Below are 23,617 nucleotides of genomic sequence, written 5' to 3'. Positions count from 1 at the left end.
GTCTGGATAAATCATGTCAGCACAGTTTGTCCTCATGTGTGCAAACCTGGCCAAGGAGCCTTGCTGATGTAGAGCCTCCCTGTGCCTCCATGTTTGGCCAATCTGCAGAACATTTGTTTCAGCTGCTGGAATTGTCCAAGAGAGAGCCATGATCTATGTGCCCTTCATATAAGACAGCAGGTGGATGGTATAAAACATAAACTATGTCAATAGTCCCAGTGTTGGTGGGACTGGTGAGGCCTTTCACATTTGTATTTGAGAGTCTGACCCACTGCCTGCCTATGCCTGTGTTTTGGGTTTGTGTGGCAGGGGTTTGGTTGCAGGGGAGGGGGCTGCAGTTGTGGCTCCTGTGAGAAGCTGCTAGAAGCTTCCCCAGCTCCAAGCTGGACCTGCTGCTGGCCCACGCTGAGCCCATCAGTGACAGTGGTAACACCTGTGGGAGAACAGATTTAAGACGGGAAACCTGCAGTGGCAGAGGAGATGGGAATGTGAGAGAAGCCCCTGTGCAGATACTGAGGTCAGTGAAGAAAGAAGGGGACGAGGTGTGCTGGAGGAGGGGATGCCCCTGCAGCCTGTGGAGGAGAATGGTGGAGGAGCCTGTGCTGGAGCAGGGGAATGCCCCCCAAGATGGCTGTGACTCCATGGGAAAGCCTGCGCTGGAGCAGTCTGTGCCTGAAGGACTGCAGCCCGTGGGAAGGATCCATGCTGGAGCAGTTCATGAAGGACTGCAGCCTGTGGGAAGGACCCTTGCCCAAGAAGTTCATGGAGAACTGTTTCCTATGGGAGGGACCCCACACTGGAGCAGGGGAAGAGTGAGGAGTCCTGCCCCTGAGGAGGAAGGAGCAGCAGAGACAAGGTGTAAGGAACTGACCCCAACCCCCATTCCCTGTCCCTCTGTGCCACTGTGGGGGGAGGAGGTGGAGAAAATTGGGAGTGGAGTTGAGCTGGGAAGGAGGGAGGGGTGGGGGAAGGTGTTTTAAGATTTGGTTTTACTTCCCATTATCCTTTTTTTTATTTGATTAGTAATATATTAAATTGATTTTGGTTTTTTCCCCAAGTTGAGTCTGTCTTTTGCCTGTGACCCTAAGTGGTGAGTGATCCCTTCCTGTCCTTGTCTTGACCCATGAGCTTTTCTTTATATTTTCTCCTCCCCATCCCACCGCAGAGAGGGAGGAGTGGGTAAGTGGCCTCGTGGTGCTTTGTTGCTGGCTGAGCTTAAACTACCACAACCTGTCCTCAGAGCAGGTGAAAACTACTTCAAGACAAGGTGTTCTTGGATCTCCAGAAGGATGATTTGCCCAGGGGTCCAGAGGGATCCTTATCTAGTGGAGAAGGTAATATTCCCTGACCTGCTCATCGCCAATGCTGCATTATGCACCATTTGCTCATGTCTGCTCCTGTCTCCTGCAAGCACAGGCAGTTCCAGAACTTGGCCCAGGCACAGCAGCAAACAACCTGGTCTTTTAGTGCCCTTTTTCTGCCTCCTTATTCCTCCAAGAGATGTTTTCAGATGCTCACATCCACATCAGACACAGGAAAGGTGCGGCCACAAGACAATGGGGAAGAAATGTAAAAAGCCTTTACTGGATCAGCGCAAGGGTAAAAGCTACACCTTATTTAACATTGGGATTCAGGAATCGGCTCCATTAGGTCCTATGCCAAAAAAGAGGTGGGTGTAAGCATGGCAAAGGTCAATAGCTTCCCGTTTTATGTGCCCTCTCTGTTTCTCCACATCCACCTCCCTCTTCCACCTTCTCCTCAGCACCTGTAGACCCAGGAATGTGCCCCAAACATGTCAGAGCCGCTCTGCTCACAAACATAGGTTAAAGAGAGCAAGTGAATGGTTGACACTTTGCAAGCAAGACCCACAATCCAAAGGCAGAGAATTGATCTAAGTGTGATTAAGCATTAGGTAAAGACGAACATGTAATTATCCAGTCAAAGCAAGGTGTCTCTTGATCTCGGTGAATGTTGGCTCCTTTCCAAGCTGCAAATGAGCTGCACGGAATTACTCATGCTGTCACTGCAAGCCACCTCAGCTCCCCCAGGAGGTCTCTTACTTGGGAGACTCCTTCTCCTTCACCCAGTCCTTGCTAGACAGCGCTTAGACGTGTTGGGAAACGGAAAGCAAAAATGTCCAACATGCAGGCACAGAGGGAGAGCCAGTCTCCTGTACCTTGTAACAGGAGCTTGGAAAGCAAGCTGGCACTAGGATACCCATCATACCACTTTGCATGCCAAGGTCACAGCCACCATGTTACTTCATGGTGACCTATGCATAGCAAACTTTTGGGTCTCAAACCAGCCCAAAGCGGTGCAGGAATCTGCAAGAAAAGTCAGTCGCAGCCCTCTACAGATGTGCTTTCTCCATTTCAAGATTAACCTTTCAGAAATGTCAGCCAAACAGCCACACGCAGCCGGCTGCCTTCCTGGTACAACCTGTAATTTTCGGCCTTGTGACTATAGTTTCAGTTAACTCCTTCGTTGCTCATGTTCACCTTCCAGCCCTCTCCCAGACAATTCCAGCTCCAGGGTCCTTTTATCTGCAGCGATCTTGATGCTCTGCACATAGGTGACCTCTCTCTACTGATGCACCGCTTGGGATGGCAAAGTCAGAGGGCACTATTGAAACACGAGTGCTTGAAGGTGTGTTTAAAAGTGAGGAGCAGCATATTCCTAAACTGTGGTACCTGGACTGTCACTACAGAAAGAGTAGGGCAAGACAGGATCATCCTCCCTCCCCAGGAGATGTCCACAAATCAACAACAAGGCGAGCTGCCAGCAGATTGCATGGGAATGCTCCTTGTCTCTTCCCAGACCTCACCTTTACTTTATCCCTGACCCCCCCCCAGATGTCCCTTCTGTTCCTTCAGAGCTGACCTGCTGCAGACCAGCCCAAGCACCCGAAGGAGACAGCTATGTTGAAAGCCACAGTCTCATCTGAGGGTCCCAGCCTTTGACCTTGTGGGCATAGTGCTCCCTTGGCAGCATGTTCATTAAGTGCTGCCTTGGGCTGTGTGTGCAGGACTTGCAGAGAAGAGAGGGGCTGCCCGGTGCCAAGCTCTAGAATGTGGAGGGCAGGGCAGGGGTGCAGCACATGCTGGTTAGAGTGCAGGCAGGGGTGCAGCTGGAGATCACCCTTATGCAGAGCAAGTAGAGGGAACAGGGCATGCAAGGCAAAAGGAGAAGGTAAGTGTATGCCTAAGGTGGGATGCAATTAGGTATGCAGGCTGGATGTGTGGGAAGGAAGAGAACTAGGGAATTATCCCTGTACCCTTGCACTCCAGAGGGGCAGAAAGGCAGTGCTCAGAGGGCCGGCTATCTCCCTGCCCTCCCCAGGTGTCATCTCCCATCTCCAGGGGAATGGAGGAGAGGGGCTCAAGGCATTAGGCTATACCTTTACATTTGGACCATTTTAGAGAGTGTCTGGGTGGCTACAGTTCTGGATCATTTTTAGGTGGAATTTCAAAAGGTGGACCGCTGCAAGTGGAAACTCTAGCAGGAGAAGGGGGAACTGGAATGGTCAGTGGCTGAGAAGTCTGATGCAGGGGAAGATGCCTGACCAAGGTGAAAAGTTTACAAGGTTTGTAAGGGAAGGTAACTAGCCTGGCTTCTGGTGCCACACCATCCTGCCCCTGAGCCGAGATCTTGAGGTAGGTGCCCCCAGACTCTCTGCACGCTGAGTCCTGGCACCAGCACTTGTGTGTGGGCATTCCTCAAAGCATATCCTGCTTCCAGCTACTTCTCAGCAAGTCCCCAAAATGCAGGCGTCAAAAGATGAGTGTTAACGCATGACAACGTGGCTGCATTTTGGCAGCCTTTGCCCTGTCCTGAGAAAAGCCAGATTCATCTCTATTCTGCTGGTGGCACTGAAGGTGCTGATAGATCTGCAGGTAGGTAGGTAGGTCCCAACTTGGGGCCCATTCCAGAGCTCTGCCAGCTGCAGCCCTCCTGCTCTGGTCCTGGAAGCTCTGCATCTCAGCCCTGCTCCAGCATGCTGCTTAGACTGATCCACCCACATATCCTAACGGCAGCCTTTCCCCTGCTCTCCTTTTCCACTTTGGTTGTGGATGACCAATAAAATGCCAGCAAAAGCTGTCTGGAAGACATCTGGAAGCCATAGCTCCCCGGTACCTTTGGGCAGCTGAGGCTGTTTGCATAGTTAAAGCCCACAGTTGGTAAACCACCTCCACCTGGCTCAAATGTCCAGTTAGGCCTTCCTTTGCTTGCATTTCTTTTTTCCACAGGTGATTGTGGTGCCAGCATGAAATGCCCCACTGATCTTTGGGTGAGATGAGACCGGTTATTGTACACAGGAGAAACATTTTCCTGGCTCATCTCGGAACAATGCCCACGTGGAAAGATGCAAACTGGGTAGGCCTTCAAGAGATGCGGTTATGACACAAGCCCTGAGAGCAAGCTGCTCTAGAGATGGTCAAGAGTGGGGTCATAAGCCGTAAGAGAGGAACGAATATTCCATGGCATACGTATACCTGTGTGTACATAGATATAGACATCTACGCCTATCTGGAAGCAGGTTGAAACCTCTGACTAGAGGGACAGAGCCACCATGTCTTCAAGATGTTCGGCTTTGTCTGCCACCATCCTTCCCTCCTCCTTTCCCCACCGAGCAAATGAGTTCACTTAATAAAAATCCGTCTTTCTGCTTCCCAGGACAACTGCAGATGGGAGCTGCCTATGCAGTAAGCGCTTGTCCGCTCCAGGACAGGGAAGGAGGGAAGCCTGCGGGAGGGCTGAGGAGGACGGGGAGAGCCATCTGTGCCCTGCCTCATCCACCGCCAGTGTAAAGGTCGTGCTTTTTGGGTAAACTGAGGTAAGCCGTTGCCCTCCCCGCGCAGGGGAGCGCGATCCCAGGAGAGCAGGGGCGGGATGCGGCGAGAGGGCTCGGCCGTGCGGGAGGGGAGAAGAGCTCGCTCCTTCGGACCCTGCCCGAGGGCCCGTCTTCAGCGGGCTTCCTCCGGCCGAAGCCAAACCTGGCGAGGGGCGAGGCTCCTGCGCTTTCAGGGGTCTCCCGCGGCTCCAGGGGACCACAGCCTGGGGGCGGAAAAACCAACACAAACCCCAAACCAACACAAACCCGCGACCCTCCCGGGCGTCCCTATCCGCGGCGTCCTTTAGGTGGCACCTCTCCTCCAGGAATGCGCCGCCCGGCCCCTCGCAGCCCCGACCGGGCCGCGGCCGCGCACGGCGGGGGGCTCCGCCGCCGTCGGAGCGGCCCCTGCGCTCCCCGTCTGCCCCCCGGCGCGGCCCCTCCCTCCGTCCCCGCGCCCGTCTCTCTTCCCCCGTCCTCCCTCTCACTCCTCCAGCCAGTAAATCCGATCCAGGCTGATTCCTCTCACGTCAAACCACATGATCCCATAAAACATTCATCGCCTCTCCAGCCCTGCGCCCCGCTCGCTCCCGGGCTCCGGTGCAGCAGGGCTCCGGTGCAGCAGGGCTCCGGTGCAGCAGGGCTCCGGTGCAGCAGGGCTCCGCGCTCCCCGCCGCCCGCGGGATCCGCCGCAGCCCCGGCCCCCTGCGTGCGGCGGGCGGGAGGGAGGCAGGAAGGAAGAAAAGGAAGAGAAGGAAGGAAGGACGGAGGGAGGAGGAGGCAGGCGAGCCGGCAGGGAGGGGGAGCCTCGCCTGGATGCTGACTCCAGCTCGGGGGCTGCTCATTCCCCCGATGAGCGAGGGCTCCGGCGCAGGGAGAGCCCCCTCCCCGGCCGCCGCCGCCGCTCCGCGCTCGGGCTGAAGTTTCGCACGAGGATCTTGCCCCGCTTTTCGCAAGGATTGTACCGCCTGCCGCTCGACTTTGCGCCTCCAGACGTGCCTTCCCCGACCCCTAAGATGAAGAGGGCGATAGCTGAAGGTAGGTGCGGCCCCGGCCCCCGTGTCCCCCAGCCCCCCCCGCGGTGTGTGTCGTCCCCCCCCCGCCCCGCCGGGGCTCCCCGGGGGGCGGCAGGGCGAGGCGGCCACGTCCCCAACTTCGCACCGCACCGGGAACTTCCCTCGCTGCAACTTTTTTTTTGCTTTTTCTTTCTTTTTTTTTTTTTTTTTTTTTTTTTCCTCCCGAGGAGTCGGCGGCAGCGGCCAGGTCCCGCCGCGGGGGAGAGGGGCCGGACCCCGGGGGCTGAGCCCGGCGGGAGCCGAGCGCTCGGCCCGGGAGAGGCGGCGGGGAGGGCGCGGAGCGGAGGGGGGGGAAGCGCCGTGTCTGCTGGAGCGGAGGAGAGGCGAGGCCGGGGGGGGAGCGAGCACCGGGCTGCGCCCCGGCACGGCTCGGCTCGGCTCCAGCCGCCGAGCAAGGCAGCGGGATGGAAGGAGAGCAGCGGGCTGAGCCCCCGCCGGCGGGGGGGGGGGGGGGCGGTCGGGCGGTCGGCCGCCCCCTGCCTCGGCTCGGCCTTAGGGTGCCGGGCCCGCCCCCCGAAGTTGGAGCGGGCAAACTGCCGCCGGGGGGGGGGGGGGGGGGAGCGGGGCACCCCGCGCTCCCAGCCCGCATCCCGCGGGGGCGCGGAGCGGCTGCCCCGGCGGAGGGGGCCGTGGGTAGGGAGAGGGGCTGGGGGCCAGCCCGGCTTCCCCCTCCCCAGCTCGCAGCCCGGCAGCACCGGGTCTGCTCCCCGAGCACCGGCGGAGGAGCAGCGGGCCCGGCCGGCCGCCGGCGGGTACCTCCGGCCGGGGAAGTTTGCGGAGGCTGCGGGAGCCCCGGAGGGACGGCGATTACCGGGCTGCGGCGGGGGTCTCCCCCCTTGCTCCGTCTCAGCCCCGGTGGCCTTTTGCCAGAGGCTGGGAAGAGCTGGGGGGGGGGGGGGTGTGTGGGGGGGACCCCCACGTCGGTTCGCCCCGCCTCGGGGAGAGGCAGTCGGCGTGCGGCGAGGCCGGCCTGGCACAGCCGGATCCTCTGGCTGAAAATCGCCCTTTTTCATCTGCTTTGGCAGCCCTGGCGATAGTCTTTGCTTCCCGGCTCCCGGTGCGGAGGGATGGGGCTGGGGCTGTGCTGGCAGCAGCAGCCGGGGGCTGTTAGAGCTGCCCCGCTGTACCGTCGGTCGCGGCTTGGCCATTCGCAGCCGCTCCGGGTAAAAAAAAAACCCAAATAAAGACCTACATTTGGAGGAACACACGCTCTCACGCCGCAGGTTCGGACCGCTTGGAGACGCGTGTGCCACCCAGGTGTGTTTGCTGGAAACCCAGCCCACGGGTTGCAATTTTTAACTCGAGCGATGGAGCCATTGTGGGAGCTCCGCGGCTGTCCAGGCTGCTGGTCAAGGGAGCGTTTGGCAAGCAGAGCCTCTTGCTGCATGGAGTCTCTTGGTGTGTGTGCCATCTCCAGCTCGCTTCCTGTTCCCATCAGTGACACAAATACAATCTTTTTCTTTTTTTTTTATTCTTTCTTTCTATTTTGGAGGGCACTCGGGCTGATTTATTTGTGACGATCAAAGGACATATCCAAGCTCTGATCCAAATGGCACACCGCCTCCCTTAGAGAGTTTGTATCGGTTTTAGATCTCAAATGGCCAATTTATTCCTGTTTGGAAAACACCTTGGGAGCAGGTTGCACTGACGGCTTCTCCTGCGGGCCCTTAGGGGACACCGATATTTCGGCATCCGTTTGCTACGTGCTGCACCGTCGCCTGGCGCGTGAGTTGCCCGGTGATTTGAACCCAGCGGTTGCGTGTGCTTGTGCACAGGCTGCTGGTGCCGAGCTGGTGGTGAGGGCTGCTTGTCTACCGTGATGCTGTAGGACGGCTCTCAGCTGTGTGGAGCACTATCCAGGTGCTGGGTGTGGTGCGGGCACCCAGGATAATCTCTCCCTCGCGCTTCCCGATCCTGCTGCAGCACAGCACTTTACGCTGTGACATTCCCGGCTGCTGCCAGCATAACGTGAAACGGCACGGGAGATAATGAAATATAAAAACTGTGTTACAAATGGCTTTATTTATAGAACAGGGCTTTGAGGGGTTTGGGTTTGAATTTTTTTTTTTTTTTTTTTTCCCCTGCAGTTTATGAATTGCTCCTGTGAGAGGCTGGGTAGCCTGGATTGCTGGTAGGTGTGACTGTAAAGTCCTTATGAACCTTGGGAGATTATGTTTAGATGAGTGAGTGACCATCCTACTGTATCTGGACTACATTTCCCAGCGCAGGCTGCTGGGATACTTCAGGTGCCTTGTAAGCCAGAAATAGCCACCAGGGGCAGTTCGACAGGCAGAGCTTTCGCCTGGTGTTCTCAGCACTTACTGCCTTATTAACACGATTTATTCGTATTGAAAGAGGTCTTACCACGCTTATTCTTTTATAAAATTTATTTAAAAAAAAAAACCAAACACAAAACCCTGTGATAGGAGAACCTACACCAACCTCAGAGACTACTTAGTCACTGATGTGACAGCAGCTCTTTCTTTTTCTTGAGAGAAAACACCATTCATCGGTGTATTATTTTATATTTCCTTCCTGTATAATGTTCATTTTGTATCAAGGGTCCGCAGCGTTTCCTGGGCTTGGTCCCCGCTTCCTCACCAGGCAGCACATACCTCAGACCTATATTCTGTGGGACCGTCAAAGGATGTGTTTGGAGAGGTTTTCTAAAGAGGACTATCAGGGCAAAAAGGTGGAGGTGCCGCTGCACCGCTCCGTGCCTGGGCGTTGTGTCAGTGCAGATGTCGTTGTGTCCCTGCTGGCTCTGTGGTGTTTTCCCCACTAAGAGCGTTAGACAAAGCTGGTCCAGAAAATAAGTTAATTAGAAGCGGCGAAAAGCCGCCGCTGCTCTCTCCGCTGGCTCACCACCAGCATGGGGAGCATGGCAGTCCTGTCTTAACAAAGCAGGTCCTTCATTAATTACCTCCATCCTGTGTTCAGATGCTCTGGGCTTCGCTTGAGTAAGAACCTCCTGGGAGCCTATCCTGCTCATAAGTGTGAAGGAGTCGGTGGTGGGAAGGAGCAAGGGGACAGTTTGCTACCCAGCTGAGATGCCTTCTGCTTTCGTCTGCTACCTGCCCTGCTCAGGGGGCTTGGAAGGAGAGGGCAGGGGAATGGTTGTCTGTCCGTACGCTCGGCATCGTGGCTCGCTGTGGAGTTGGAAGCTGGGAGGGGATGTGGGGGTCCACAACTCGCATCCCCACAAGTGTCTTGATAACTCGGTGACGATCACTGTGCTAGTAATGAAGGCCTTGTGCCTGCATAATCTTTTTCTGGCACCACTGACGGCTTTGGCCATTAAGCCTTCCAAAGGAACAAGCAAAATCTGTGAAATCTAGCAGCACGTATGTGAATTTTCCACCTTCTTCGGCTTGGAAGCAACGAGGGAGACTGCGAGATGGGGGTAGGGAAGGGGAAGGATGCTCCGGAGGCCAGCTCTCGGGCGCACTGCTACGCACCCTGCATGCACAGTGATACTGGCTGTGGGGAGCTGCTGCCTACCCTGGAAAGCGCAATGTCTTCCTTCCCTTCCCATCCTCCTGACCCTGGAGGGAAGGGAGGAGGGAGAGGGAAAATCAGTTGAGCCAGAGCCTCAGCACAAAGCAGGACAAGGAAGATTGCAAAGAGCTGAGCTCTAATCTCTGCTCTGAGCCTGCACATGGCTGCTGTGCCGGTTGCTCGCGCAGCTCAGCCCCGCCGTGCTGCAGGGTGCATCCTCGTGGAGAGGCTGAAGCTGCAGTCCCAGCGCAGGATTCACCCTGCGCATCCAGCCAGAGGCAGAACCGAAGGGAGAAGAAAGGAGTCGGTCTAATTAGGTGTGCGTTTTCTTCCCCTTGGATTTGCAATGCTTTCTGCTGCTGTCACCTTCATTAAGACATACCTCTGAGTGCTGAGCTCCTCTTTTGATGTTCCTAAAGAGGTTTTGTTGTTGTTTTTTTAATGTGGGAGGCGCATACACAGTGGAATAGGAGTATCCTGTACCACTGCAAAGAGGTGTTGTAAGAGGCAGCATCGCAGTGGTGCCTGCGAGGGCTGGGAATTGCACTAGGGCTTCTCCCTCCTGTCCGTGAGGAAAGCTTTGTGCTGTGTCCTCGAGCCAGATGGATCTGTCTGGGATTTGTGAGTAACAGGGTTTCAGGGCTTCTCGATCACAGACTCACACAGAGGTGTGGAAGGGAGGAGGGAGGCTTGTGATCTACAAAGCCCAACCTCTCTTCCCCTTTCATGCTTGTGGTTGCAACTCCTGGAGGTTTCCAGAGACTGAGGGAAAAGGAGACAATTGTACTGAAAAGTCATCATCAGCTAAAAGAAGCCAAGGGTGGATCCTTCCATGTTTGCACAGAGATGCCAAAGCAATTCATACAGACTTTGCTGAAATGTGCAAACTCACCTCAGCCTGTCCTGGTGTCGTCTTATGGCTATTGGGACACACAGCAGCGTGAGTTTTGGGTGGCTGATTATCCATTATGGTGGTGGGCAGTGATGATATGTAGACTTGGAGCAGATTGGCATCAAAGTGACACAGGTATTTCCTATGGCCTGCGTGCAGCATGCATGGAAAGGCCCTGCCTGTGTGTAAGGCAGAACACATCTGCATGTGGTGTTGCACAGACTCTGTCCATATTTACTTTGCTTTTAGAGAGCTCCTGGAAGTCAGGGCTTCTGGAGTCTGGTCTTGGCCCTGCTTCTGACTTCTTTGTATCCTTGGCTGGGTCAATGAGCCTTTCTGTGATTTAGTTTCAGCTTTTCCAGCTCAAACACTGGGCGAGCAATGCTGAGTTATCTCCTGAGGGACCCAGAATATGCTTAAAGGTCAGTCCAGAGCTAAGACGTGGAGGTCTGTGCAATTGCCAGTCACTTCTTTAGCAGTGACACAGTGTCAGGTGACAAGACTGATGATATTCTCCTTAGGGGTGTTACTGCATCAACAGCAGGTTTGTCTCTCTGGTCTGGCCTGCCTTCCTCACAACCTTTGCATTGTAGCTTGGAGCTGATCAATAGCACCAGCAGATGTTACAGTATTTGTTGTCCTTCTTAAGGCTCTCTGCTCCTGGAATCAGGGGATTAGAAAAGTACTTGAGTTTTTTTTTTTTTAGCCTTCCTGGTTGTCAAGAAAAGCAGAAGCATTACACAAGCATGTGCAAAACGTTGAGGAGGTTGGAAGCAAGAAAGTACTCCAATGCTGTGGTTTTTAATATGGTTTCTTGGTAGCTCAAGTAGTATGAGGCATCAGCCTGACGACAGGCTGCAGCCCTTCTCCCCCAGACAGCCAGCAGTGTTAGGGTCCTCTCTGCATGCATCAGGCAAGGCAGGGGTTACAGAGTATTTGCTTTCATAAAATCATAGAAGAGTTTGGAAGAGAGATCTGGAGGTATCTAATCAACCTCTTGCTCAAAGCACAGCTAATTTCAAAGCTCGATCAGGTTGCTCAGGCGCTTGTCCTGTCAAGGATGGATGTAATCTCCAAGGATGGAGATATCTTCTCCTCTTCTGCAGCTCAGACTTCTTGGCCTGTCTGGCCAAGGCTGCTCAAGCCCTTTGTCACCTGGCCTGGATCAGGACCACGAGTGGCCTGTGTCCCCTTGGCATGGTCGGGGTGCCTCTTGTCCGTCACTAGGCATGGCAGTGGTGGAGCAGGAATGACGGTGTGCATAGTGCCTGGGTCCACGCTTGATGGGAGTATGTGGTTGTCCCTGTGAGTTCAGGCGTTGAGAGGACCTGAGAGTGGGGGCCACAGTCAGGGTCCCTGGCAGGGACACTCGGGAAGGCAGCAGATGCTTCCATGCAGTTCTGTCTTGTCCCTGTATGTCTGCTTTTCTGACTGCATTTGGGGATGAAGCCCTTGGATGTACTTTCTGTATACTGGTTACAGCTCTCCCAGCATGGTGTCCCGCATCAGTGTTAGTTAAAGCAGAGTTTCCCAGAAACTCTTTAGTCCTTAAATGCACCCTGTGCTGGAAGCCTTTCCTGGACACCGTGCAGTGGCAGAGACTTCTCTGAGGACGTGGTTCAGCATGGCCAAATCCCAGAATCCTGGAGGTGCTGGTGGGAAGGGTCCTCTGGAGGGTCCCGACTCCCACCCTGAGCAGGGCTATTGTTGACATTGGATCAGGTCTGCTGTGGCTTTCTCTAGCCAAGCTTTGGAAATCTCCAATGATGGAGACTTGCTGGCCTTTCCCAGCGCTGGAGCTGATTAAAAAGCTTTTCCTGATGTCTGAACTGAGCCTCCAAAACTGCAGTTCTTGGCCGTGGCTCCTTGCTGTGTCATCTGGCCTCACAAAGGTGTGTTTGGCTCCATCATCCTTATAACTGCCTTTGAGTAGCTGTAGGCTGCAATGAGATTGCCTTCACCTCCTCTTTGCCAGACCCAACCATCCTAACTCCCTCTACCTGACCTTGTAGGACATGTGCTGTAGGCTTCTGACCATGTAACTCGCCCTCCACTGGACCTTTTTGGTTTCCCCATGTTAATTTTGGACTCAGGGGACCACAACTGGACACATAGTTTGAGGTGCAGCCTCCCCAGTCCTGAGCAGAGAGGGACAGTAACTCCCCCACCCTGCTGTCCACACTCCTCTCAGCACAGCCCAGGAGGTAGTTGCTGTATTCCTAGCAGGAGCAACCATTTGCTCATCCTCACCTTGGTGTCCACCATAGCTCCCAGGCCATTTACAGCAGACTGCCGCTCGCAGTTTGCAGGCTGGTACTGATGCATGGGGTTATTCTGCCCCAGGTGCAGAACTTTATGCACTTCTTGTACTAGGTGAGTAACTTCTTCATACTGTTCCTCTTCCGCTCATTCAAAAAGCTTGGACATTTAAGTAAAGAGATGCCTACCTGCATGTGACTTTTTGTTTCTTTACTGTACTGAAGTGTTATTTAGCAGTGGGTCAGAAACATTTGAAGAAGTCCAGGGTTCCTATCCTGCTCTTGGCTTCTCCAAATCACCCTGCTGAATGGTCGTTCCCCGTGCTGCTGCCCGCGTTCCAGTCCAGACAGCTAGGGAGAATCTAGTCCTTGACATGGGTTGCCTTCTCCCTTCCACCATCAACATCCTTAGGTGATCCAAGTCCTTTTGCCAAATGATACTTGTTTTGCTGTTTACTTCCTGGAGTTGACTGAGAAAAACTTTCTTGGCCTGCGTTTCTGTACTTTATCCAAGGAGGTCTCCATGAAGGTCCGGAGAGCCTTTATTGTCAGCTATGCTTTGATCCCCATCCACAGCTGCAATTCCACATTGAGAGATGAAAAAAAGGCCCAGAGAAAGCAAATGCAAATACACCAGTAGAGTGAGGTTCACTGCCTGGATGGGAGTTTCCAGCCCGTCACAGCTTTGCTCCATCTCGTGGGAGTTCGACACGTTCCCTCAGATGGCTCTTTGAATCTTGTTGCCTTTTTAACAGTTGTGCTTTCTTTTATCTCTCTGTGTTGCACCTTCCTGCTGGAAACAAAGGAATGTTTGCATTCAAATTTGATGCTTTCTTTTCTTCCCTGAGTGCATGGGATAATTATAGTGCCTTGCATGGACTTGTACTAATTGATCAGTTTTTAGCAATAATTATAATTTACATGACAGTTTAGGAAGAAGGGGCACTTCTGTGGTAGAACTGATGCTCTAAGATAACAGTTCAGAACTGCTTGCTGATGTGTCAGATCATGTCCCGTGTGCTGTTCATTGGGGAAACGGGTTAACTTTTTTTTTTTGCTAAGAACAAATCTTTTGCAAGAACCATCTGGCTGCTAAATTCTTCTCCTGAAGCTGTGCAGTTTGCTGGGAGTTCATTTGCGTCTTTAGCTACTAAGAGAAAGTAAAAGTGACTGATTAGTCTAAGACTGGGACCATTCACATCAAAGTGACAGATTTTGTGAGCTGGATTTGGGAAAGTGTTTAAAACTGGTGTGTTTTCATTAAATTTTGAAGACTGTGGGCAGAACTGTGCTCTCGGCACTCCAGCACAGCTCTCGACTCTGCACCCTGCATCGTTATGTCAGAGTGAATTGTGTGGCTGTTAAAATTTGTGTGTACTTGTTTGATGACTTTAAATATTGATTTTAATTGTGCATCTTTCTTAAGGCTGTGAGTGATGATCAGAGCCACGTAGAATACCCCATGTGCATAACACAGCAACGTGTGCGGGGAGGAGATGTGAACTCGGTCTGCCTCTTAATCAGAAGGGAGGAGGGAGAGGAAAGGAAAAAAAATCTTTGGAGGCCCCAAATTCAGGTTTCCCTGCTTCCAGGCACCATGGGGGGCTTTGTCAGAGACACCCCATCAGCTGCCGGACAAGGTGGGATTTTGGAAGCCTTTTCTGAGTGCTGGTGTCAGGCTGTGAAGGCTACGTATCCTCCTTTGACAAAAGGCATCTTTTGAAATCCTAAGAGCAAATACTGAGTTTGTTAACATTCCATTCAGGACATGGTTTAGTGAGCATGGTGGTGTTGGGTTGACAGTTAGACGTGACAATCTTAAAGGTCTTCTCCAACGTAAACAATTCTATGATTCGATGTCTCTGCAGAGAAAAACGATCACCTGAAAGCCACTGGGACCTTTAGGACTTGCACATCTCCTTGGCATCAGTGTGTTTTGAGGGGCGGTGGGAAGTTGGGAAGAAAACCCTCTCCCTGGGCGCAGGTCCCTGCCCAAGCGCACGCGTCCAGCGTGGATCTGGCTGTGATTAATGCTTTTCCATGCCCGTGCAAACATGGTTAGCGTTGGCTTTACACTAGAGGGCTGTCTGTCCCTTTCCCTTCAGAGAAAAGGCAGGAGTGTGTGCGCTGGCAACGCTCTTGTCGTTTGCAGTATCCACACAATTTGACAGCAGCCTGTTTTGTCGGGTGGGTAATGCGACGCGGGCTTGTATTTACTGCTTACCGTCTCCTTCGTGCCGCACGAGAACGTCCGTGTCCTGGTCTGGAGGGCACTTTGGAGCTGTTTGTCTCAGGTGAAGTGAAGCCTCTCTGGTTTTATCACCAGGCACTCTGTCCTGCACAGGTCAGCAGCCTTTCTGCAAGAACCAGCAGGCTTCAAACTGGCGGTAGCCTTCCCCTCCTGTTTGTTCAGGCCACTTTTGCTGTCAGGAGTAATGGCACCAAGTGTTAGCTTGGTTTTCCAGGATTTTGTGGCGTTTTCTGCTGCAGCCCTGTGCTTGCGAGGAGCTGCGGCCCCCAACATTTGCACATCCAATTCTGCAAGCTGCGGAGTGCACCCCGGCGGGAGCTGCTTTGGAAATGGCTACCCCGGGGGCAAGAGGAGGGTCTTCAGTGTCCTAGGGCTGAAAGATTTGGCAGCTTTCGTTCCATAAGCTCGGGCTTCCTCTGGGTCTCCTGCAAACAGCAGGGCTGGGACCTCTCTGGGGACCTTGGCCACCACGAAGGCCAATTGCTTCAGGTCCACGCAGGCACTCGTATCACAGGTCCATTTACTTCTGTCCCCGCTCACTTTGTCTAGACTGGCTTTAACTCCGGTGAGGACGAAACCAGCTGAGGTTTGCCTCCGCTTAACAAACTCGGTTTGAATGTGGACCTTTCCTTAAAGCGGCACGGCTGCCTGGAGAGATGCGACCGCAAACACAAGCCCCTCGGTGACTTCCAAGTGCGTCCTGCCAGCTGCGTTCGGGGCGTTTGTTTCCATTCCTGGATGCTCGTGCGGTCCACGTTTGGCTTGATTTGGGCAGAAGCGGCGTTAATCGCGAGCAGCCAAGTCCCTTGGCCTTTGCTAACGAGGGTCGGCTTCAGCGAGCAGGGCTGGAGGTGGGGGGGATGCGGGGAGGTGGCCGGGAGCCAGCAAAGGGGAGGCCCTGGTGGGAGGGAGAGCGGTGCTGGCACGCTCCGGGGCTGCGTCCCGCGCGTACTGAAGTGCAGACGTCGGTTCTTTGTCAGCAGCTGATTTATCAAGTCCAGGGGACTTCTCTCCCTCCCTCTTTTCTCAATTTGCAGCTAATATATCCTGAAGGGAGGGGGGAATTAATAATGGTAATTACAGCAGCTCACAGTCCTGAGCGGTAGCATTAACCACAGCACGGTGATGGATGGTGGGAGACCGCTCCACCGCGAGGAAGCTGGACGTGGAGATGGCCGGTCGGACCTGCTCTCTGTCCACCACTGCCTGTGGGCTGGGACAGCGGCTGCTGCCAGATGTGTGGCAGGAGGGGGAATCGGCAGCGGGGGCAAGCTGAGATCTGCCCGTCGCCTGAACTCAGGGCAGGGATGTCCCTGGGCTGAGCATCAGCGATGAGCCCGTTTGGTGCTGAGGGGTCGCCCGCTGCAGGCGGGCATTGCCTCGCTGTCTCTGCTCTTGGTCTGGTCGCCTGCTGCAGGAGCTGGGAGCTGCAGGCAGGCAGGAGGGCATCGCCTGGCTCCTCACATCACACATCTGCCTTGCCGTTTTTTTGCTCTGGTCCCGCTCCTCTGCCTTAACGCCCCTCTGCAGACCTCGCCCTGGGGTCTCGGTGGAGCACGCGAAGGTCTGCAGAGCATCCCGGCTCTTTCCAGAGAAAGAGCCGTGGCCAGCGTGGGATTTTGGCGCGAGAAGGCTGCGTGCTGGTGCTGTCTTTCCCTGCCCGTGGTGCGGGATGTTCCCTGCCTGTGCCCCCTTCCCAGACTTCGGGAAGTCCCTGGGGAGCTGCCCAGGCTGGGCTGGTGGGCTGCATCGCTCCTCCCCAGCCCCTGCTCCCCCCGCATCTGCACTCCTCTGTGGAGACCGGCAGCTGCCGAATCTCTCGCTTGGCTGGTTCAATTTCAATCCACAAAATGAATTTTAGACCCTCTGGGTGAGACAGCAAAGGGATTCTGCCAGTCAAGCCTGTCTGGGCATTATGGGGGTGTCAGCTCGTGCAGGCTTCGATGTGTCATCTTTAAGCCCCAATTTCTGACGTCGTGTGGTGAAGCGAGACTTCACCTGGGGCTTGGAGGCAGCGCCTGGCCGAGGGCCTGTGGCTTGAACCTACGACTGGAAGAGGTAACATCTTTGGGTTTGACGTTACCCATGAGACAGATGAACCACCTCTCCCCGTCTTTTTAGCAAGAGCCGGTTCTATCGCGACACGATTTTTGCTGCCGCAGCGCTGGCTGCGCTCCGAGGGAAACGCGGTGCCTGGAAGTCAGGCAGTGATTATCTAAATGGCGTCCCCAGGTCAGCGAGCACTATTCCGGTTTTCCCGAGGCTGCATCCTCCTCCATGTGCGGCGGAGGGTGGTCCTGAGCCCTGGCAAGAGGCTCTGTGTGGGGCTGGGGTTGCTGCCGGCGCTCGGGCAACACGTCTGCCCGGGCTCTGCTTTCCTGCTTGACGAGTGGCTTTGTGTCCGAATAATGGGCCCTTTTTCTCCCAGGTTGGAAGGGAGCACCAAGGGAGCAGCACAGCCAAAGAGAGACGTTTATATGAGTGGCACAATAAATGAATCTGAGCTGCCTCCTGGGAACCAGCCCAGAAGAGACTGACTTTACTTGGCCATGGCTTTCCAGTGGGAAATGCTCTTCTTTCGCTGTATTTATTTTTGGCTTTCCTAGTGTTTTGCTAGGCTTACAATTAATCCTAAGCTTCTGGGTGGCCAGCTGGGCTGCGGGGACAAAGTCTCCTTCAAAGCAGTTTGCTTGGTCATTTCCTGAGGACCTTGGATGTGCGAGGAGCTTGGGAGAGCTTGACCTGGGTCCACCTGGGCCATGCGCGCACCCCGCTTTTGGTGGAGAAAGAGGTATCTGTGGCTGCAGCCTGCCAGGGGAAGGGGGTAGAGAAGCCACGTGGCACTCTCCCATCAGATGGACGGGGAATTTGGAATTTGCTCTCCCTTGGGAAAGCCGGTATGTTGCTGCCGGGAGCTGGCACGTGGGGAAGGGACCAACCGCGTGTGGCTGCGTGCGTGAGTTGGTGGCAAGTTGGCACGGTGCGTGTTGCGTGGGTGTTAGAGCTGGGCTTGCCCCTCACCCCGGTGTACCTGGCATGTTTTTGTTGTCGTGAGGATCCCCCAGAACAGACTGCCTGCTCCAGCCTTGCCACCTGTGTAGCATTATGTGAAATGTCTTGGGATTGCGCCGGGATGGATGGGCTGCAGGACTGGTAGGCATTGGGAGGAGCTGTTCTGGGCTCCCCGGGACTCCCTGCACTGAACGGTCTCTGCCTTTGGTGCTGGAGGGGGATCCCAACCCTCTGACGTATTCAGTGCCTGCCTTTTGAGCTTGTTTTATTGGCAAACACCCAGTGGGTGCCAGCCAAGGCAGCTTTCTGTGTGCTGTGGACTCGTTTCCCTGCCTGCACCCTCGTCCCTCCTGTTGCTGCAGCTGAGATGGATGCTCTGGAAGTGTTTGAGCTGTGCTGGTTTTGGCTGGGTTTCTGAGGCTTTCTAGCTTGCTCCTTGTCGTGATTTAACTCCAGCCGGCAATGAAGCACCACGCAGCTGCTTGCTCACTCCCCCCACTCAGTGGGATGGGGGAGAGAATCGAAAAAAAAGTAAAGCTCGTGGGTTGAGATAAAGATAGTTTAATAGGGCAGAAAGGAAGAAAATAATGATGATAACAATAAAAAAATGACAATAATAATGGTTAAAGGACTGGGTTATACAAAACAAGTGATGCACAGTGCAATTGCTCACCGCTTGCTGACTGATGCCCAGTTAGTTCCTAAGCAGCGATTCCCCCTGCCAGGCCAACTCCCCCCAGTTTATATACTGGGCGTGACGTCACATGGTATGGAATACCCCTTCAGCCAGTTGGGGTCAGCTGTCCTGGCTGTGTCCTGTGCTAACTCCTTGTGCCCCTCCAGCCTTCTCACTGGCTGGGCATGAGAAGCTGAAAAATCCTTGACTGAGTCTAAACGCTGCTTAGCGACAACTGAAAACATCAGTGTGTTATCAACATCCTTCTCATATTAAATCCAAAACATAACACTATACCAGCTACTGGGAAGAAAATTATTCCAGCCAAAACCCGGACTCTCCTCTCTTCCTAAGATGAAGGCTTCACTGCTGCTCATCTGAGCGTGACTCCCTTGCCGTGCACGTCTGCACCCTGTTTCTTGTTCGTAAAAGCCACCCCTTAAGGCATGGGCTCACTGGGGGGAAACTGCTGATGTCAAAACTCCTAAAAAACCCAGTGAGGAGTTTGGGGGTTGCCTGCGCTCACCGTGTGCCGGTGGGAGACGGGCGTAGTTGAGCCGAGGCATCTGCCTGCTGCAATGCAGACAACGTACGGACCGGTGGGTAGAGCACGGGGTTGCCTGGCCCGGGCGCGAGGTCCAGCTCTGCTGGTGACCTGCTGTCAGGCAAACGATTTAGCGTGTGACGTCCAGAGGCCACGGGCCAGCGGCCCCTCCTGACAAATCCTCGTCAGCGTATTGTTGTCCTTCTGTCCAGAGAGGAGGGTGACAGTCGTTAGGTCTGCCCGTCCCCACATCTCCCGTGTTCGGAAGAGACCGAATGCAGACTGAACGTCCCTGGGGGAGAAGATCGGGCAAACCGATGGCCTGCGGTACTGCGGTTCTATTGCTCTGAACCTGGGGAATGCAGCGCTGGACTGCTAAAAAAGACGTGTGAGCTCTCCCTGCGTGCAGGGCTGGGGAGGAGCAGGCATTTACTGCTCTCTCTAAAACTGAGAGATCCTGTGAATTAGAAGAATGAGCCTGACACTTGGCACCAGCAGACATGGGAAGTGATAATGGGAGACAGGGCTATAATGGCACAGGAATCTCTCGGTGTGATGGGAGCTAAATGATGCGGTAAGGAAAATTGCACCTCCTCGTGAGTGTCAAAATTGACGGAGAGGAAAAGGAGATGAACAGTGTTTGCAAGTGCACCCCAACAGCTCCTGTAAAAGAGCCTTGACCCACCTTTGGCTCAGGCTGGAGCCAGCCTGCCAGAGCAGCTCGCGTGATCCCCAGCTCCCCGCTCCTGCCTCCCCCGAGCCTCTTGTGCTTGGGAAGGATGGAGGTGACGGGCGAGATCGATCATTCAGGCCAAGCGCACACTTGTGCAGCCTTGCAGTGGCCCTCCAGTCCTTTCTGGATCGTGAGGCTGTACGTGTGGTTGTAAGACCAAAATGTGCCTCGCAGAGTGTGGATGTGCCTGGATGCACGTGGATACCACGTGCACGCGTGTGGGGCTACGTGAGCAGAGGCCGTACGTGTGTTTGGACGAGCAAGCAGGGATTAGCGAGTGCTGCACGAGGGGATGCCTTTGTTTCTGTCATGGGACGGGTGAAAATGATCATGGGTTGAGCACGGGGCTTGTGACAGGGAAGGGGGTCCGGCTTGTTTATCACCCAAAAGAGACAGGAAAATCAGAGAGATGGAACAAAAGTAATTAAACAAATGGCTCCGCTGAATACATGCGAGTGACAGGCTATGCCAAGCATCTGGGCAGCAGTCGGCGTTGCTATCTGTTGCAGGGGCTGAGCCCTGTGTGATCTGATGGCTTTGGAGCCGATGAGGCGAGAGGCTCGGCACTGGGAAGAGCACAGCGGTGCTCCCTGTCCTCGCCCGTGCGCCGGGCTCCAGGGGAGCTGGGAGCCTGGGACGCGTCTCGGCGTGGGGCTCTGGCAGCCAGAACGGGAGCATGTGTGAAGGGGGATAGAAACTGGATGAGAAAATGGAAGGTCTGTATGTAAATCAGTGGTGCCTCCTCCCTTGGAGAATCGTGGCTCCTTCCACCCCTTTCTCTCTTTTTGGCTTAAATTACTGAGGACATAAAGAGAGTTTGACACGAAGAGAGCTCAAAGGGGCTGGAGCTACTTGATGACAAAGGGAGATGGAAAAGATGGGCCAGTGTATAGGAGAAAGCACGGTGACGAATGGCACAGGGAGGATAGCTTGGCTGTTGCTTCTGATAGAACAGCCAGATGGCAACACGCTGAAAAGCGTAGGAGGAGAGCGTTTCGCTAGCAGGAGAGTCCTCCGGAGCTGCCTCCCACAAGGTCCTGCTGAAAGTCCACGGAAGGTGCAGCAAGGGCCACGTATTTCTATTTTCAGAAAAACATCCAGCAATGCCGACCTGCAGGCTCTCACGCTTCTGGCAGGGATGGAGGAGAGCTGAGGCTGTGAGACAGCCCTGCTGCCTGCAGGCATGCAAAGAGGGGTCGTCACCAGTGCCCACCAGAATAGCTCCTTCTGGAAAACCAGCAGCTGGTGCCACCAGCCTCGGCACTGCCCGTCTTTGGACTTTGTTTTCTCCTCACCCGACGGTTCTGGGTGCAGGTGTGTCCTTGCGACCTGCTCCCTCTCAAGCATTGCCACCTTGATGTCTTGCTTCAGAGGAGCTTGCTAAGGAGATGAGAGAGCGGTTTATTCTTCAAAGCATAATGCTACCATCTGGAGGAGCAGAAACAAGGCTGGGGAAACAAAAGGCAGTAGGTAAAGATCAATATTGAATACGCATTTAGCAACGGTGGCTATGCATTGCTCAGTGTTACCGAAAGACTGACGCTGAGCTACATGGCGTTGCTGAGCTGGGAAACTGGTGCTGCAGGGTAGTCCTGTGCCCACGCTTCAGGGGAGGCCCTCTGTTTCTCCCACCACGCGTGCTGCCAAGGAGTTTCTCCCTGTGTTTTAGTAACTTGTGGCTGAGCCTGAGCCCTCTCCCACTGAGAGCCCTCCCTGACTGCTGCTTTGCTGCTGCTTAGCTGAAGCCAAACCCTCCCTGTTGGGTGATTCACTCGCGCCTTGTTCATTTGAATTTGTAACAGTCCTTCTGCACACACTGTAAAGAGTATTTAATATGCGGCATTTTGCTGAGCCTGTAGCCTTTGGAGCTTTTTGTGGAGACTCTTTGTGGCCTCCCTGGACACATTATTGGAGCGATACAGTCCCAGGCACACTGTTGAAAACAGATGTCATGCTAGTTAATACAGAAGTGTCTTTATTGCTTCTTCCCAGAACGCATTCAGTCCTGGCTCTTCCTCAGATGGGGTGATGGAGGTAACGCTGGCTTCCTCCTTGGTGCCTTGGGCTGCTCTGCAGATGCATGGCCAAAACGTCGTCCCCTCCACTGCTTGCGGTCCTTCGGTTTGCTCCCTCTCAGAACTAAAGGTCACTGTGGAGAAGTTGCATGGTGCCACCCGAAAGGGTCCCCTAGCCTTGGTGGGCACAGGGTGTTTGTGCTCCCCGTGCAGCAGGTTGGCAGCAGTTCATCCCGAACGGCTGTCTGGCTCTTCAGAGCAGCACCGGGAAATATGCAAATTTAACCTTTGAATTTACTGTGCTGTTCTTTTCCCGGGAAATGTCACTCAGGGCATCAAGCTGGGATTGCCTGGTCTTGGGAGGGGAGCGGGCATCAGTGGCATGTGCTCCGTCTCTGGGGATGCATCTGGCCAGTCGGCAGCGCGGGGAGCTGGGTCCTCCAGGACACTTTAGGTGCTCCCTGCGAGCAGGAGCTCCTGTGCTCTGCCTTGCTGCCAGCAGAATCTGCCCTGAACCGATGCGATGTGACGGGCGGAACGCGTTTCGGTGGCTTGAGCTGGGTCCTGAATGACGTAAGGAGGATGGCGTCCCCATCGCCGGCCGGGGAGCTGTCGGCAGTGACACATCTCACAGCAGCGAGAGCAGCTCGTGGGAGCCAGCGCCGGAGAGGGCTCCTCTGCCTCGAGGGAGGGGAACGCTTGCGGGGTCGGATCCAGATGATGCTGCTGCGGCGGCAGGAGGGAGCTCCCTGTTCGGTTGGATGTGCAGCAGAGAAAGAGCTGAAGGGAATCCTGGCTGTCAAAGCTAGCAGTGACTGATAGGACGGTCCTAGCTCAGACCAGAGACTAAGATGAAGGGTTGAGTTTACAGGCTGTCCCTGGGAGGTACCTGCGGAGCAAAAAAAAAAAAGAAAAAAAAGTGTGATTACAGTGCAGGCAGGAGTGACTGTGCAAAGAAGATGGATTTCAGCACAGGTGAATAAACAGAGACTGTATCAACATTCCAGGAGGGCTTTGCCCTGGTTGCTGGACCATCCATGCCAAAGCCTTTCCTACCACATCAGCTCTGTTGCTTTTATGAGTTCCTGCCGGTGTGGATATGCCCATTTCTGCGGCGTTTCCACCATACCTATGTGGGCTGTGCCAGCTTCAGGTGTGGCTTTGGGGAGGCAGAATGTACCTGAAGAGCACTGCGAATGGCTCTGGTTGTGTGGCCCTGGTGCAGAGCGTTCCCTGCAGCTTTTACAGTTCCAAGTTATTACATTTGCCACTACAGATCTGTCTTTGTTTAGGACAAATGCTTCAGGGTCAGCAGAGCAGGAGCTCTCAAAGAACAAGCCAAGGTGTGCAGCTGGGCTCTCCTCCAGGACCCTTCGATAGCAGCCAGCGTGGGCAGCTCCAGGCTAGCGAGACCCTGAAATAACAGAGCAGAGTGTAGCCTGCCTTCACAAGCATCCCTAAAAATAGCAAGGCAGGATGTCCATGTGATGGGTTTCAGCAGGAAAATAGATTCATTTCCCAGCTCCCAGAGGGGTTTTTGGAAACAGCAGAGAGTAAATAAGGGTTTTGAAAGTGATGACAAATACCTTGGAGGTGCCCTTCCAAGCAGCCTTAACTGTTTGAAATTACACTCACATCTCCAGTGGCTCTGAGAAGGGGAGCGTGAGGCCCTGAAGATCTCCAGATCTAGTGTGCTCTTATTTGCTTGGGTGCTAATTAAGAGAATGTTGAATCTCTGCTATGTATTCTGCAACTCTCTGTAAATTCAGATAAGAGCCATTACAAATCCATCACAAGGTGTACTAAAAACTTCTCAATTAATAAACAACAC

At 54.3% G+C, this 23,617-nt stretch overlaps 1 protein-coding gene across 2 annotated transcripts in view; it reads left to right on the top strand.

Annotated features, from left to right (window-relative positions):
- Positions 1-5,274: 5,274 nt before the first annotated feature.
- The window catches only part of RTN4R (reticulon 4 receptor), a 79,934-nt gene continuing 61,591 nt past the window's right edge, over positions 5,275-23,617 (top strand). Inside the window, exon 1 of one of the 2 annotated variants that reach the window (XM_069795445.1) lies at positions 5,275-5,869. In XM_069795445.1, the coding sequence (XP_069651546.1) occupies positions 5,848-5,869 (22 nt within the window). In that variant the 5' untranslated portion in view covers positions 5,275-5,847. Of the gene's footprint in view, positions 5,870-17,229; positions 17,598-23,617 lie in introns of those variants that run through there. The other variant, XM_069795444.1, reaches the window with a different exon arrangement.

The sequence above is a fragment of the Haliaeetus albicilla genome, chromosome 10 (assembly GCF_947461875.1).
Source record: "Haliaeetus albicilla chromosome 10, bHalAlb1.1, whole genome shotgun sequence".
Lineage (NCBI taxonomy): Eukaryota > Metazoa > Chordata > Aves > Accipitriformes > Accipitridae > Haliaeetus > Haliaeetus albicilla.
This window is presented reverse-complemented; position numbering and strand designations above follow the sequence as displayed.